Genomic DNA, 17725 nt, shown 5'->3' on the forward strand with positions numbered 1-17725 from the left:
AACAACCAAGAGAAAAAATAATATAAGTGTCCTTATATAAAATGATTTTACATTAAATATTGTTGTAAAATTATTTACTAAACTAATTTACAGAGTATTATTAAAGAAAGGAAGGAAGGAAAAATAAGAAAATTAGACTGTGAGCAGATAATAAGCAATGATAAGTGAAATTTGGTCAAATATTCCACTTTACCGCAGGTGGGCCGCCCAGAAAATGCTGAGCAAAACACCAGTGGACCAGCAGCTTTGCCGTCAGCAGGCCAACAGTGGCCCAATATCCTCTTGCTATCAGGGGAAAACAGACTATAGCTTTGTCTTGTTTTTTTTTTTTTCACAGCCTAAGACTTTTGCACTGTATATTGTAAGATACATTACATTTAATATGCAGTACAGTAATCGCAATATAGTATTTTGTCCATACAGCCCTACTGTATACATCTAGGGTCGTCTAATGCTGCTGTGTGAGCAACACTAAAAAAAAGAGTAATTTTGCATTGTACATAAACAGCGTCCACACTCTGTGCTTTGTACTCACTTTATATCTTTGCGCTCAGAGTTTTAATACTGTATTTTATAGTTCATATTGCACACTGTTAGAGTTTTCACACTCTTTACCCACTTGCTCCCTGGCTGGTGTGCAGGTAGAGACTGTAGTTCATCTGTTGATGCACAGTTTGTGTTATTCAACAGTTAGTCCTTCATCAGTGGTCAGTTTCTGACCACAGAGCTGCTCTTGGCTGGATTTTTTTTGGGTGGTGGTCCACTCTCAACCTTGCAGAAACGTGGCTGTGTCTGATACACTCATACCAGCACCACACATGCTACCATGTCAGTGTTGCTGCTGTGCTGAGAATGGAGCATCAGCCAAGTGGTCAGAAACTGACCAGTGATAAATGGGGTAGAGGGTGGTAGTTTCTAATAAAGTGGCCAGTGAGTAGAAGCACGAAGTAGATGTTTCTAATAAAGTGGCCAGTTAGTGGAAGCACACGGTAGGTGTTTCTAATAAAGTGGCCTGTTAGTGGAAGTACAAGGTGGGTGTTTCTAATAAAGTGGCCAGTTAGTGGAAGTACAAGGTGGGTGTTTCTAATAAAGTGGCCAGTGAGTGTATGAACTGTATTAATATTTTAAATATTATAGTAGTGGATTAATTGGGTCTCTGAAATACACATTGAGTTCTGATGAGTTTGTGTATGGTCATGTCTTTTATACTACAGTACCTCTTGCTTTCAGGTTAAAGAAATATTAGCAGCCCTGATCACTGTCAGTATTAACGTTCTTGTACGTCTGTGTGCTGTTTGTCTCCAGTGTGTGATGAAGGTGGTTATGCTTTACAAATGCTGTTCAATTTTTATACCTGAACTTGAATTTATTATAAGATGAAGCTCTGGAAATAAAACTACATGTCGTTGTCTTGGAATCACATTTTTTCTGAGGATCCCATTTTTCAACATACTATTCTCTTTTATAGTTTACACAGAAATGAAAGACTAAATTATGGCTGTGATTCATTAAAATAAAAAGATAAACTGGAATTCATCCTTGTGTGGGTGGGAAATGTTTGGAATCCACCAAGATGTTTTTATTTCCAGAAATTTGTGAGGATTACTGTCCACCTCAGGTGTTCAGCCCTCCTTCACTTCCCCAACACTACCACTCGTCCACTTGGAATTGTACGTGCTGTAGGGGGCGCAGTTTTCACTTTTAAAATGCTCTTTTAGTTTACGTTGACCTAGTTTAAAGTAACGAGTTCAGTTAAATCAGTTACACAAAATGAAGTAAGATTTTGATGGATATCTCATTTTAAATGATGATACTTTCACCACTAGTGTATATTAGTGAGTACAGTAATCTGTTTCCCTCAGTTCCTTCTTAGTCATTAATGCTGAGCTTCTAATTCCTTTTTTAGGTTTAATATCATTCTGCTGTGCTGGTTCAGCTCCTGTTCTGCTTTGCTGTTGATCACTTGTCTCACTTTGCAGCTTTAGCATCTTATTTTAGACCAAAAATATCCCAAAAGAGAAGCATAGAGTCTAATAAACTTCCTGTACTGAGAGAAGCTGGATGGACTAAGAAGTTCCACTGCAGTTCTAGAGCACATTGTTGCTAGCCCACTTACACATTAAGGCCCAATCCCATTTCATCCCTTGCCCCTTACCCCACTCTAGAGGTAGGGTGTCCCGATTCTTGTTGAGATAGAGGGGTAGGGCGAAGTGTTGGGGCTACATGACCCTCCAAACGGAGGTTTTTCAGAGACTCCAAACAGAGAGTTATGAGAAAAAAAGAAAAACAGGCGAGACGGAGAACAAGAGACCAAAGAAACACACAAATGTGAGAATTTTCTCCATTAAAAATTACAATAATCACTGTATTATCTTAGTTTAATGTCATTTCAATGTATTTTGGTTCTTTTCTTCATAACAAGCGTAAATAGTATGCTAATAGTATGCTAATTTCCCGTTCCACCTTAAATAGTTCAGTAGTTCTGACGCCTGAAGCGCCAGAATGTAACTGCTGCACTATTTAAGGTGGAACGGGGAAATCTGAACAAGAATCTGGTGAATATCTGACTTCAGCTTCATATCACTGAAGAATTAGGGGTGGGTGATAATAAATAATTGCCCCCCTCTTTGAAGGCATATGATGTCCTAAATGTAACTAAAGCCCAGCAGTGAGGAGCTGAACTTTACCCTCCTCTGCTGTCACTGCAGACTGGCAGGGTCGCCTACAGAGCAGCGCTGGTAGCTGTTAATGAAGTAATGCTGTTTTTATTTGAGGGTCCCATATCAAAGGGAAGATTTCAACGTTGTAAGATGGCACTTGAAAACAAGCAGTAGGAGTAAAAATAAGAAATGGGACTGGGCCTAAATTTGCAATGAGAAGGCCTTTATTTGCCATTACATTCATAAAAAGTCATTTTTGTCTGGTTTTTCGGGGAAATTGGGCCCCAGAACTCTGTTCTTTTTCATCTATTTGACATTTACATCACAAAACATGGCCATATTAGTTATACCGAGTAGCACTGAATGCTAATGTGCGCTGTGAATACAACTACTGGTTCCAATTCTCTCTTAAATTTGAGCACTTTTAGTGGTTATTTCATCATGTCTGTGCCCTGAAATGGCTTTCTAGTGTTCTGAGATTTCAGGTGCATTTGAAATGTGTGCTAGTATTCATACTAACACTAAAGTGTAGTCTTAAAGGGCCCATATCCTACATTTTTCTTGCATTTTATCCCCAACCTGTAATTAAATTTTACATTACCCTTTTATAGCCTCTGTTTATCCCTTAGAACTAAACAGGCTGTTTTTGTGCCTTTAAGAGTGTTATATGTAAATGACCCCTGTTTTGATTGGCTGACCTGTATTGAGCCTCATTTGAAAAGCAGACTGAAGCTGAAACACTCCTTGTAACTTCAGCCTAAGGGGGTGGGGCTAAATTGCTGTAGGTTGGGTAGGTGGATATATGTAAATGTGTTGTTTTTTGTGACATCACAGAAACAGTGATTTCAAACCAGGCTGTTTTTGCAGCTTAGTTTCCATATATGGACTGGGAAGTGAACGATATTACATCAGACTCTTTTATTTTACAAAAGATAAAAAAGAAAATCAGTTTTCCGTGATATGGGCCCTTTAAAGCAGGACATTTTTAAATATGACAGTCATAGAAAATTCATATGAGATGCCATAATATGACTGTCCTATTTGGGTCAGCTGGCCTACAGAAACACCACACACAAGCATCAGTGTATTAAATATTGCTCTATTACTCAATTCTGTAGGGAGAGAGTCGGCATGTTTACAACAGATGTAGTGAGGGATACATTTTTAATTTTGGCTGGAGTTTCCCTTTAACCTTAGTGTCTCTCAGTCCTGCCCTTAGATCCCCCCTGCATAGTTTCCTTTATTTTGCTGCTCTAACACTCAATTTAAACCTTATTAAAAGCTTGAAATGAATAGCAAACGGCTTTCTACGGAGCCCCGCTGGTGACATCCTGTATAAATAAAAATAATACGTGGCCACGACTTAGTAAAGCGCGAGAACGAGATCCTAATGCGTGGACACGACTTAGTAAGCCGTGATCTTGTCCCCATACCTTACTAAATTATGGTCACGACTTAATCATCTCATTCCCATTCCTTACCAAGTCGTAGCCACGCATTAGGATCTCGTTCCCACGCATTATTTTTTTTTTATACGGTATGTCATCATCAGGCCTCCGTAGGCTTTCTATTGTACATAAGCGCGTTATTCTTTCATGCCCTATGTAGTGCACTACGTAGGGAGCACTTTCAAAGGATTGTCGCTAGAGGGCGCTGATTTGCGCTGCGAAGGACTGTTCGATTCCAGAAAATTTAGAGTCGACCCCGATTCTGATTCCGAGTGCCGGAGTCGATTCAATACAATAATAATGTTTCAATATAACTATCAGACAAAAATAAAGCTGAAATATTAAGCATATTTGATCTTTAACGAAGGAGATTTGTATAGCTAACGCTAGATAAATTAACCTTTACATTTTACGTCGTTTCCGCTTTTTCAGTTGTGGAAGGATTGGAGTCGACTCGCGATGAATCGATTTCTTTGGGCAGTCGACTCTAAGCTCTTGAGCTGTAGCGAATGAACGGTAGCGACGGTACTTTCTTATCAACATCCGAGCACCTGGAACGCGCTTTTAATCTCGTTTTTAATGTGAGGGACGATACGACTCTTCTTCTCCGGCTCCAGATAAAGCGAAAGTAGTAAGTTGTGCTCTAATAACGGCTTTCCTGGACGAAATAAACGCGCGTTTGCGCTCGAGCTGCGCTGTTTTGTGGCCGTAGGTTAGCCTTAGCTAACTTTTGTTATGAAGCTGAAGCTAAGCTTAGCTGAGGCCACGGCTCCGGGTGAAGGCGTAAACTAAACAAGATTACTGTTCAAATATGATTTTTTACGAGGATTAAACCTTTTAATATGTTTTAGGATAAGCCTAGGTTACCAAATGTGGCTGTATTGTTGGAAAAAAACGCATTTCTGATGAATTATTCTGACGAAGATTAAGTCAGCTTGTTCGAATTTTTCCGTTCCACCTTAAACGGTGCAGCAGTTACATTCGGGCGCCTGAGGTGGATTTTTTCCGTTCCACCTTAAACGGTGCAGCAGTTACATTCGGGCGCCTGAGGTGGAATGTTTTCGTTCCACCTTAAATGGTGCAGTGGTTACATTCGGGCGTCTGAGGTGGATTTTTTCCGTTCCACCTTAAATGGTGCAGCAGTTACATTCGGGCGCCTCAGCTGGCGGATAAAACTGTAACGTCACTCTGACGTTAGCTGATATGCTGGTTGGGTTTCACTCGTGTAACGTTATAGTGTAAACTGAGGCTCCTGGCCCGGCTCTTCGTTTTTGGGTCCAGTTTCCAAAAAGTACCGTCTGTTTTTTAAAAATTAGAAGACATAAAGTTTCTGTAAACACGGTATTTTTCTTGCTATGACTGTTATTATTTAAACTACCTTGCTCTCCCCTTATTTAAAGGGCCCATATTGTGGTAAACTGACTTTCCGTCACGCTTTTGTTGATGTGAAAGTGTTTCAGGTGGTACTGTTAAAGTTTCTGAACCTGCCCTTGAGTCTCTACACGGTACATGGAAGCTGAGCTGCAGAAACAACCCATTGTGTTTGTGATGTTTCTACACTCATTGTCAATTTTATCAGCTCCACTTACTATATAGGTGCACTTTGTAGTTCTACAGTTACAGACTGTAGTCCATCTGTTTCTCTGATACTTTGTTAGCCCCCTTTTACCCTGTTCTTCAGTGGTCAGGACCCCCATGGACCCTCACAGAGCAGGTACTATTTGGGTGGTGGATCATTCTCAGCACTGCAGTAACACTGATGTGGTGGTGGTGGTGGTGTGTTAGTGTGTGTTGTGCTGGTCTGAGTGGATCAGACACAGCAGTGCTTCTGGAGTTTTTAAACACTGTGTCCACTCACTGTCCACTCTATTAGACACTCCTACCTTGTCGGTCCACCTTGTAGATGTAAAGTCAGAGACGATAGCTCATCTGCTGCTGCACAGTTTGTGTTGGTCATCCTCTAGTCCTTCATCAGTGGTCACAGGATGCTGCCCACAGGACGCTGTTGGCTGGATGTGTTTGGTTCGCAGTCCAGCAGCACTGCTGTGTCTGATCCACTTGTACCAGCACAACACACACTAACGCACCACCACGTCAGTGTTACTGCAGTGCTGAGAATGATCCACCACCCAAATAGTACCTGCTCTGTGAGGGTCCATGGGGGTCCTGACCACTGAAGAACAGGGTAAAAGGGGGCTAACAAAGTATCAGAGAAACAGATGGACTACAGTCTGTAACTGTAGAACTGCACCGTGCTCCTATGTGGTCAGTGGAGCTGATAAAATGGATAGTGAGTGTAAAAGCAAGGATCGATGTATCCGCCTATTAAAGCCTACAGCCGTTTAGCTCCGCCCACACTGGGCTGCTTGAATGATGTACATTACAGGGCAGCCAATCAGGACAGCGCTTGTTTGCATATTTTTATCTTGAAGGCACAACTTCTATGAAAAGTTCAATAAGTTATGACTGTTTTTCGGTGCATGAAATGACACAAATATCACAAGTGGGCTTCATATAAAATAAGAAAATGCAGGAAAAATGCAGCACATGTTAAAATATTCATGAAGATTGTGTTTGGATTTAAGTATGCATTATTAATTAGTTGCAGTTTGTGGGAAAACAGATTGTTATGCAATATAATACAGTAATAAAGTTCTTAACCCCCCTGTGATCCTCAAATTTACTCACATCTATTATTCTTGAGGTCAGTGTGACCCCGGCAGGAGGGATGTTTTTTGAAGATTATAAAATTGCATGTTATACTGACCTCAATATCATCCACAAACCAAAACAAATGTGTGTAAAATGTTAATATTTCTTATGTTTTATGCAGTTTGAACAGTCTGAGGTCAAACTGACCCCAAAGAACACGGATGCATATAAAATGTGTGCAGAACACTGAAAACATATCATGTTAATTTTATCTTTACCCATTTTTTTCCCCATTAAAATAGAAAAAAAAATTTGACCCCAAATATAATAGGAGGGTTAAATCTAAATAAACAGAAGCAGAAACTCTTAGCTGGTCACATGGATCACCAAATCCAGTAAGGCTTTGTCGCTGTGTTGTACATTATTAATCTTGTATTTATTTATTTTTTAATATAGACTGAGCCATGGCGCAGGACAAAAGCGGCTATGTTCCAATAACTGACCACAGCCCACAGCAAGGCTCAGGCTTCGGCCAGCCCAGTCCACCTGGATTTGTCCTTCCTCCTCCGGATTACGCGGGGATGCCGATGGGTCCCGGGGCTCCTGGGGGGCTTCCCTTTCCACCTCCTGGTGCGTTCGGCCAGCCCATGTATGGCCAGGGTGGGCCAGGCTTTCCACAAGCACCTTTTCCACATGCGGCTCCCTACGGTCAGCCTTCCAACCAGAGACCCTACCAGTACGAGCCTAACGGTGAGTAACGTCCACTGAGCGATCACACTGGCTACGCTCACATAACCAGGTTGATCCGATTTTTTGCCCTAATGTGACTCAGATCTGATGTTTTCAGAGCTGTGTGGACAAAATCCGACCTGAGCCACTTTCATATGTGCTCCTAGATCGGATACATATCCGATTCGTGGCCATGCAGCCTTAATGTGATGCTCAGATCAGAATTCATGTGCTTTTTTTTTCACTGCGCGTGCGCCATCATTCAGCGTTACCATGGCAACAGCGCCGAACTGAAGTTAAACTCTGTAAACGGAAAAGCAGCTCATCTCACCTTTTTCTCCTTCGTCTCGCTCTAATAATGAAGCTGAGAGCTGATCAGAGTTAATGATCTTCTCAGCGAAGCTCGTTCTGCTCGTTAGTTTGTGCTGATGATGCAGAGATTCATTAACGTGACGTTACTGAGTAGGATGAGCTCATGAGGGTCATTTCAGGACACCGGTTCGTCACATTAATGATAGATTTGAATCACTTACCTAAACGAGCGTGAACCATCGTGTCAGAGAGATCGGATTTGAACAAAAAATCGGATTCGAGCAACGAGGCTTGTGATGTGAACGTAGCTTAGGTCAAGGATGCTTTTCCAGGCCTCGGCTGAGTTAAGGCAAGTTCAGACCTGCACGCTCTGATTTGGTCATGGTAAACTGTCAGGGACAGAAACTGCAAAGGAATTTTTCAGTCTCGAGATAAAATTTGCAGCCTTTGAACACTTAAAGCGACAGTATGACTAAAAAACAGTTACTCCCCTTAGTCCAAATGTAGTCGATCAGACATGTTTTGGTGTTCAGTTCTGAATTGTCGCACTTGTTCTTTAACTCAGATAAACAACAGAAACAGTCTTAAATTGTATGTATTAAGATAATAATAATAATAATAATAACAACAATATAATTCATGTACCTCTTATTTTTCTTGTTTATATTTTTTTGCATGCCATATTGTTACCCTCATTCTAAAGATGAAGTCCGGGTACACTTTTACACGTATTTGTTATTTCAGTCATGCTGGTGTTTTTTCAGATTTTCCAGTTTAGTTAAACAGGGAGTGACTTTAATTGGGCTCCCCAGTCCTGTCAGTGTCTCTGTAAGTTTGTACTTATCAGCAATATTTTCACTGATACAGATAAAATCACAGGTTGTTAGTATTGGTTAATAATGAGTGTGTTTACATGCATTTAATAATTCATTAACTGCAGAAAATCAGATTTTGTCAGTAATCTGATCAATGCCTTTTCATGCACCTGAGTAATCAGATAATGGGGGAAACTCCGGGTCTACATGATTCAGACAGTAATCAGATTTCTGCTTTGCAACCAGCCAATAAACTCACAGAAGATGACGAGACGTAAACGTAACGTAAAACTCAAACTTTAGGCCGCGGCTTGTTTTAATAAACTTTGCGCCACTTTACCTGAAAATATGAACAAACATCATCTAGAAGATGAAGAATATTTAAGTCCTTCATTTCGTAAAGCATGTAAAAAGTGTTTTGCTGCGTCTCGCGGCGACGCTGCTCACTTATTTCCGGTGCTGCCATCTGTTTTCGCTCATGCTCAGACTGAGAAACCCGAAAGAAAGAGTTCACAACACTGAGAAATCTGATTACAGTTAGTGAGTTAAATCCAGCCTCTTCATCAGATTTCTTAATTTGATTCCTAGACCTTACTCCTATCTAAGAAAGCAGAGTGTGCTGTTTACATGACCATTTGCATAATGAGATAACTGCAGAAATCTGATTATGATCGGATTATTGAGTGCATGTAAACGCACTCATTTTGGCTGATTTTGAGCTTGATTTTCATCGCAGGCGCAGTTTATTTATTCTGGTCATACATGGCAGAAGCTCAGTGACATCACCGTTCTGTTGATTATTTATATCGGCTGGTCGTCGGTTCAGGTCTGGTTCAAGCCAAGATGATTATTATTATTTTTTTTTAAGGTTTATGATTTTTGTCTATAGTTTTTCTCACCTATTTCCCCTATTTTGCTGTGTTTTTGTTGATTTATCACAATGCTTGCTTTAATGCTTTGTCTTTAATCTAGATTAACTCTAAGCACCTAGGGATGAGCAGTATGACAGTTTATCAGTGTTGTGATAAATTGTCACAGCACGCTTTTCTGAGCATATTGCGGATATCGTCAGTACTTAAAGAACACTGACTAACTACGTTTCATTACAATATGAGCACAATTAGGCCTGTTTAATTGGATTTAAAACAGTGCAGTTTGTGAAATATCGAGCCAAATCATTGTAATTGTAGGTTTATTATTATTATTAACATTATTATTATTGTTGTTGTTGTTATTATTATTATTATTATTATTGTTATTATTGTTTTCTACATGGCCCTACAGTTTCTATTTTGTCTATTGCCAACTTACTAAATCTCAACTAACAAGTATCAATTAAGTACAGTGATGCATTATGTGTATCATCTCTGCCGTATCACCCATCCCTCCAAGCAGCTACATCGTTTTATCAGATTATTTTTCCGTGCCTGAACAAGTTAGGTTTAAAATCATGCTTGGCAGTTGTTTGACACAAGACCTGGAGCGTAAATCACCGTCTCAGTATTGTGATCTGCCCCAGAGTTTGTCTGAGATGATTTTATTGCCATTCTCTCACAGTGTGACATGCAGTAAACCTATAAACCAGCTGCACAGTTCACAGCTGGCTTTAACCTTTCTGTTTTCTTAAAACAGATCCGATGAGCGATCCTTACCAAAGCAACGATCCTCCTCCGTCTTACGACAACGAGGACATCGTCATCTCAGGGCTGGACGACAAATCGATCAGACGAGCCTTCATTCGAAAGGTATGCATTTTGTACATAAAAAGTTTGCGTGGTGAAATGGTTCTTCAGACTGATGGATAATGGGCCGTAGATGGTTCTATGTAGAACATTCCATATAGCACCCAAAAGGGTTCTGCTATTGTTGCGATGTCAAGCTTGTAACAATAGAAGATCTCATTTTGGTGCTATATAGAATCCTTTTCTGTGTAGAACCATGTACAGTACACTTTCCATCAATCTCAAGAACCTTTTCATGATGCAAAGAACTCTTTAATCATGCAGAAGGTTCTTTGAACATTAGTGGTTCCATGTAGAACTGTTTTCTTTACTAGACCCTTGAAGAACCATCTTGTATAGAACCATTTCTGTTTAAAGGGTAAAAAAAATGGTTCTATTTAGCACCAAAATTGGTTCAGTTGTTACAGTGTCAAGCATCATGTACAAGCATAATATACAACACATTCTCCATCAATCTGAAGAACCTTTTCACGGTGCAAAGAACCCTTTAAGGATGAAATGGCTCTATACAGACCTCATGGTTCTTAATAGACCCATTGCCTGTACTAAAGAACCCCTGAAGAACCATCTTTTTTGAGAATGTAGCAGAGTAAAGTTTGAAGGCGCATCAGTCGGCGTGTCTAACAGACGGAGCAGTTTTAAACATAAACTCCAGGAAATCAGACGCTGCGGTTCTGAAATGAGACATGTTTTAAAGTAGTTTAGAGCTGTGGCTCATAAACAGCTTTGTGGTTAAAAATTTGGGTTTGAAAAAGGAAATACTGAAGTAGACACTTCCGTTCACTCAGTTCCTCGACTCTTTGAGGGCTCTTATACAACAGTAAGTTCCAGCCACGCAAGCTGATTGGTTGAGAAGCCTTTTTTTTCACAAACACTATCATTCCGCTGAGACGCTGTTGCTAAGCAATGACTGTCAGCTGTAGGAGACGCTCAAGCCATATGAACGTTTTTACTTCTTACTTTGCCACAAACAGGAAATGGAGACTTTCAAGATCACATTTGACCGACAGCCGATTTGGTCAGACTCTGAAGATGAGACGACACTAAATTCCCAAACTGTCATCACCACTGAGCAGCTTTTCAGTCGGCAGCTGTGACAGAAGAACAGCTGAACAACCTGGAATCAGCCAGAAATGAACCCAATACCATTCGCCAAACGTGTAGTCTGATCTTCAGAGTCTGACCAAATCAGACTGAGCCATAAAACTGCCGCAATATCAAGTTCAGCTCAGTTTTGTCAGTTTTTGCCAGATCAGTATTAATGTTGTTTTGTTCCAGCCAGTCTGTAAAGCATCTTACAGCCCATTTAGTTTGGCGAATGGTGTTGGGTTCATTTCTGGCTGATTCCAGGTTGTTCAGCTGTTCTTCTGTCACAGCTGCCGACTGAAAAGCTGCTCAGTGGTGATGACAGTTTGGGAATTTAGTGTAAAAAGCTGGAGAACGAACTGCCGGCTGTGCAGCGAGTGGGCGGAGCTCGTTACTCTGACGTAGCAACAAGCTGCGGCCCAGTTTATTTATTTCTTACTTTATTTATTTAACTGCTGTATAAAAGCAGTAGAACACTCGAGGAGTGTGTTATCGCCAATAACGTCACGGCTGTGATGATCTATGGCGACCAAATCACAGCCGTGATGTTATTTTGCGATACACACTTCCTCTGTGTTCTATTGCTTAAATCTAACAAATTTCGCTTGAGCTAGAACAGATTGGAACGACCCATTAAGGTGGAGTCGGGGACAGATAATGAGACCAAGCGGATGAAGGCCGCTTGAATCGTTAAACTGTTAATGGGGTTTTTCCTTTCAGAACACAAACATTGTGACTTGGGTGGTTCCCTCAAGGGAGCATGTTCAGTGTTTTTAGTTAGGAAACATTCCACTGCGCACAGAAGTAAATCACTGTGTACAAAACCTTGTATCTTCAAAACGGTAACTTTACAGGAAAAAGGTAAAACCACTATTAACATGTAATGGAAATTTTCTCCAAGTAATTTTGGACCATTTCTGTTGGCCTGTTTATCATGAAATTTTAACACAATGCAAAGAGTTAACTTTTTAAATTATTCAAAAAAAGATTATATGCACTTTTAATAAGATAAGATAATCCTTTATTAGTCCCACCACAGGGGAAATTCACAGTGCTACAGCAGCAAAGGAACAGCAAGGGTAACAAGAAGAGATTTAACAGAAAGAGTATTAACCTCATTAATTTCTTAATTATAAGGTGTCTTTAAAAAAAATGAAAAACTATTGTCTTTAAAACTCATTTAAGGTGCATAAATTTACATTGTGCCTTGGGAGGCAAAAATCTACAGTACAGTACCCGCTTTTCTCAACGATAGTACTTTTGAAATATACTGTATACTTAAAAAAACAGTGTTTGGATGTAGTTATGTTATGTCTGAGGTTTGGGGGAGGAGCATGGCTTAAACCCCTCCTTCTTTCAATCTAACTCCCTATAAATTCACATCCTCACCTTTACGCTCCCGTGACAGTGTTTGTGATCACCAAGTGGATCAGACACAGCAGTGCTGCTGGAGTTTTTAAACACTGTGTCCACTCACTGTCCACTCTATTACCTTGTTGGTCCACCTTGTAGATGTAAAGTGAGAGAGAGCAGCTCATGTGTGTCAGCATAGTTTGTGTTGGTCATCCTCTAGTCCATCATCAGTGGTCACAGGACACTGTTGGCTGGATATTTTTGGTTGGTGGACTATTCTCAGTCCAGCAGTGACACAGAGGTGTTTAAAAACTCTGCTGTGTCTGATCCACTCGCACCAGCGCAACACACCACCACCACGTCAGTGTTACTGCAGTGCTGAGAATGACCCACCACCCAAATAGTACCTGCTCTGTGAGGGTCCATGGGGGTCCTGACCACTGAAGAACAGGGTAAAAGGGGGCTAACAAAGTATCAGAGAAACAGATAGACTACAGTCTGTAACTGTAGAACTACAAAGTGCACCTATATAGTAAGTGGAGCTGATAAAATGGACAATGAGCATAGAAACAAGGAGGTGGTCAGAATGTTATGCCTGACCGGTGTAAGCTTTTTTGAGCAGTATATCAGCAGTACTTAAACCCTGACTAACTGCACAGTCAGTCCTGTTTAGTTGGATTGGGAATGCACCACAGTGAATGAAATACTGAACAGGAATCACTGTATTCATAGTTTCTAACATTACTGCTTTAAATCTGGGATTATTGTTCTGTTTTGTTCCAACTTATCAGACTTTAGGAAAACTGAGCATCGTTATTTGTAAGCTGCATTGTGAAAATATCTTCCTGTATAGTGAAATTAAGCCCACCACCAAATATTATCGTAACATAACTTTTTATAAGAGATTTTACCAAATGAGTCCCTCATTTAATTTGTGTTTTCTGTTTCTGTCCATTTTCAGGTCTTTCTCGTTCTGACGGCCCAGCTCCTCGTCACCTTCTCCTTCGTGGCTCTCTTCACCTTTGAGAAGAACGTCAAAAAATTTGTGCAACAGAACGTTTGGACGTATTACGTCTCCTATGCTGTTTTCCTCATCCCGCTCATCGCCATCAGCTGCTGTGGGGAATTCCGCCGTAAACACCCGTGGAACCTGGTGGCTCTGGTGAGATTCCAGTTGCAGATACTAGTTAGCCACACTAAAGAGGCTAACTTCAGACACCAGACATGTTGGCTGAGCGACTACATTTGTGGTAATCATAACTGAAAGCGTAAATTTGAACTTTATGGCCAAATTATTCCGTAATCTTATTCCCCAGGGTATATTTCGGTTTTTCCATCTGAATTTACAAGCCCAAGTCTTCAGGCAAATCATTCAGAAACTGCTTAAAATAAATGTAAAGTGTTGGTGTTTTTTGTAAAAGCTCCCCTCAAATTAACAGAACATGTGTTTTATGATCATAAACATAATACAGCATGCTTACAATTTACTGCTGAAAGCCAAAAATCTTAGACGCTCTTTGTATTATTTTATAAAAATCATTTTTACAGAGCAGATCACTGAAGAGACGCCATCTGTTTATAGTTTATAGCCCAGATTTGTGGAAAAATGGGTCGACTTTCAACAGAAAAAAACTTGAGTTCAGCTTCTTTTATTATAAGGGTTTAAAATTACATCACCCATCTATTTGACTGGAAAGAAGACAGTTACAGCTCTCATACGACCCCCACCTTTAGAATGTAGCTTATGAAATATGAAAGTTATGAAGAATATGACGAAGTGTGTTTTGGAACCACTGGAGTTAAAGAGGTTAAAACTACTGTAATATTTTGCGCTCATACCCTACATATAAAGTATTATAAGTAAATTGGCTAAATTAATTTAACAGACATCCTCATATTATTACATGAAAACAGTATTTAAATTAGAAGCATTTTTATATATGTGTTTTATCATACATGCTTCACTCTCAGGACTTTCACATTCATGTCAGTAAGCTCTTGTGCTGTGATGCATTGCACTTGTATTTTCATTCATTTTCTTGCACTACAATGAGAAACTTAATGAATTAAAGAAATAAACAAAAATAAACAAAAAAACTAAACTTTTAAACAAGTTTTATGAAGTTGTAACTGGTGAAATTGTCCTTATTGTAAATTTGCAGCTTTTTAAAGTTTTGCTTTCTGTTTATGACTCTGTTTCAGTCGATTCTGACTCTAAGCATGTCCTACATGACGGGGATGATCGCCAGCTTCTACGACACGGATACGGTCGTCATGGCCGTCGGCATTACTGTGGTGGTTTGCTTTACGGTGGTCCTCTTCTCTATGCAGGTCAGTGAGTGCTCCGAATCACCTCTCGCATTTTAAATAGGGGAATTAAAAAAAAAAAACTAGTGCACCGATCGAAAGTGCTAAAATTGTAGTTGATTATAGGAATAATCAGTATGGAATCTTTTTTTTTAAGCCAAAATAAAAGTTTGGTTGTTCGTGTTTCACTACTGTGTGAGCATTTTGTGTGGTCGGTGTATTTTTGAAAGTAGTTCAATCAGTCAGTGTTGAAATTAGTTTACTAGTTAAAGCGTATTTATTACCTGTGCATTGTCCTGTCTGTTTTCCCTCCAGACCAAATACGACTTCACCTCCTGCATGGGTGTGCTGTTTGTGTGTGTGATCGTGCTGTTCGTCTTCGGGATCCTCTGCATCTTCATCCGAAACAGGATCCTGGACATCGTTTATGCTTCACTGGGTGCCCTGGTCTTCACCTGCGTAAGAACTGACCCTAGACCTTATTTAGCTGTGCTTTCTTAACTCCAGATACACACCCTGCACAAGTGTGCAAAGGCAAATGACAACACTTGGATAGTGCACTGCAAATTTATGTGCTTGTTTTGTATATTTACGGGGGCCAGACGTGATCTTGTAACAACAACATCTGAGCACCACCGTGAGAAATTGTGGGCTAAATGTTGGGGGAACTTTGGCCTCTTTTCCACCGCAGGGCCAAATGGTTCTGGTTAACCGTTCCAGTGGCGTTTCCATGTGGACACGGTTTGAGATGGAACGCTTAAAAACCGGGCTCAGCATGTTATTTTTCCGCAGGGTTAGCTAACGGTACTCGGGGCCACAGAATTGCAACGTCGTTGCTTTTTGCAGATTGGTTCTATGTTTATGTCGGTATTGTGCCACTATATCCTGCTGCGCTATTTCAAACTTGAAAACAATCAAATAAGTTCAGTTCCTTCACACGGACGGCAAATAAATGAAATCAGTGCACGATTTTAAATCTACCATTTAATAAACGTCAGCGCTTCAATCTAACACCGCTTTCTACATATTAAACGATGCTGATAACCAGGAGAGAGTAACTGGTTAGTGTTAGTTTCACTAGCATGCTGCCAGCTCTGCTCACCACAGAACAGGTTTGATTCTGACTAACAAAAGCTTAACTGGCACAGATTTAGATGATAATGACTCAAATCTGAGGAAGCGAAGTCGAGTGTCTGATGTCAGAGGGACAGAAAGCCGAAAATAACCTGTTCTGGTGTTTGGAGCTGGAGCCCCCTAGCTAAGCTAGTGCTAACCAGTTCCTCTTTCCCAGCTGATAGATATTCAGGTCTTTTGCAGTGCGAACAATTTGGTGAAATTGAAATTCTATGATGTGAAAAAATTGTCTGAATATTTCACAAATTAGTTTATTCGTGTCATGTTCGGTGCAAATTGTGCATTAGATTGTGCTGAAATCGATTCATGTTTGTTTACTTGCGTGGGTTATGTATTCACTCTAATGAGATTTATTCTTTGCTGCTATCTGTGAATCATTGTTATTCATTTCGTTTGCAGTTTTTGGCCGTGGACACTCAGCTGCTCCTGGGAAATAAGCAGCTGTCTCTGAGCCCTGAGGAGTACATTTTCGCCGCACTCAACCTCTACCTGGACATCATCAACATCTTTTTGTACATCTTACAGATTGTCGGCAGAAGCCGTAACTAACGCAGGGGAGGAGAAGGTTGTGTATAAAGTTCTGTACAAGCCTTACAACATTCCTGGATAGTTGCTGTTCTAAACCCAGCACTCTGTGATTTAAGCCTGTTTGGTGGACCTGCTCTGTGAACACCCTTTTATCCTGAGCCTAAATCGTCTAATCCAAGCAAATGCAAAAATCTGAAGTTTCAAATCGTGCATAGCCTCCTTTAAGGGGTGGATCAGGTCACCAAACGGTCATCTTAAAATCAGAGTTTAAATGTTCCATTTCTCCAACTGTATCGCTGCTTTGACTGTAAATATAGATCATGCTAATACTGTTTTTCTTTCTCTATTTAGTTCATATCTGCTGTGATTTAGGTTTTCGAATCAGGTGAAAAGTGCAAGAAAAGTTATAATTAGATTAAAATGCTCTTCACTTCTGTTACTAATGTTTGGATAGTATGGTATGTTTCCTTAAACATATTTATGATTTATGTTATGCCTTATGGTTTGACTGACATTGTTTTAGTAATAAGTTGCACTGCTGTAGTTTTAGAAGGTTGATATTAATCTTTTGATTAGTTTCCAGCACTGTGTTCCACATAATGTAGAAGATGAGCTTTAATCTGCTAAAAAATGTGGAATAAACAGATTTTTTGGCACCTCCTCAGCCAAGTTTGTTCATGAGTTGTTTATTTTTTGATCGGAGATGTGTTTATAGTATTCGATTACGTCATTAAGAAGACCACGTCGCCAATTTGGAAGGCAAGCTGTAACCAGAGAACTTGTAGAGAGGAGAATTTCCACTCTGTCATGTCTTCCGGGTTTCTCAAACACTAGAGGGCGCTCCTGAGTGAGTCCAAAATGAACGGGTTAAGATAGAGTGAAATCATAGTTTATAAATGCTTAAACATTTTAATATAAAAGAATACAATCATTTCCTGAACACAGAACAGCATAAAACA

The 17725-nt window shown here is 40.1% G+C and overlaps 1 protein-coding gene across 1 annotated transcript; it reads left to right on the plus strand.

The window, feature by feature from the left end:
• Nucleotides 1-4593: 4593 nt before the first annotated feature.
• grinab (glutamate receptor, ionotropic, N-methyl D-aspartate-associated protein 1b (glutamate binding)) lies at nucleotides 4594-17439 on the plus strand. The gene is made up of 7 exons (XM_036558592.1): nucleotides 4594-4739; nucleotides 7217-7510; nucleotides 10249-10361; nucleotides 13759-13959; nucleotides 15000-15128; nucleotides 15420-15563; nucleotides 16638-17439. The coding sequence occupies exons 2-7, from the start codon at nucleotides 7225-7227 to the stop codon at nucleotides 16785-16787; spliced, it is 1023 nt and encodes a 340-aa protein (XP_036414485.1). The 5' UTR covers nucleotides 4594-4739; nucleotides 7217-7224; the 3' UTR covers nucleotides 16788-17439.
• The last annotated feature ends 286 nt before the right edge of the window (nucleotides 17440-17725 follow it).

Source organism: Colossoma macropomum, unplaced genomic scaffold (assembly GCF_904425465.1).
Source record: "Colossoma macropomum unplaced genomic scaffold, Colossoma_macropomum, whole genome shotgun sequence".
In the NCBI taxonomy this organism is placed as follows: domain Eukaryota; kingdom Metazoa; phylum Chordata; class Actinopteri; order Characiformes; family Serrasalmidae; genus Colossoma; species Colossoma macropomum.

Bases quoted from the DNA above. Each gene is read 5' to 3' on its own strand.
- grinab (XM_036558592.1), top strand. From the start codon at position 7,225: ATGGCGCAGGACAAAAGCGGCTATGTTCCAATAACTGACCACAGCCCA. The intron at 13,960-14,999 runs GTGAGATTCCAG...ACTCTGTTTCAG, and splicing joins CGTGGAACCTGGTGGCTCTG to TCGATTCTGACTCTAAGCAT. The intron at 15,564-16,637 runs GTAAGAACTGAC...TTTCGTTTGCAG, and splicing joins GTGCCCTGGTCTTCACCTGC to TTTTTGGCCGTGGACACTCA.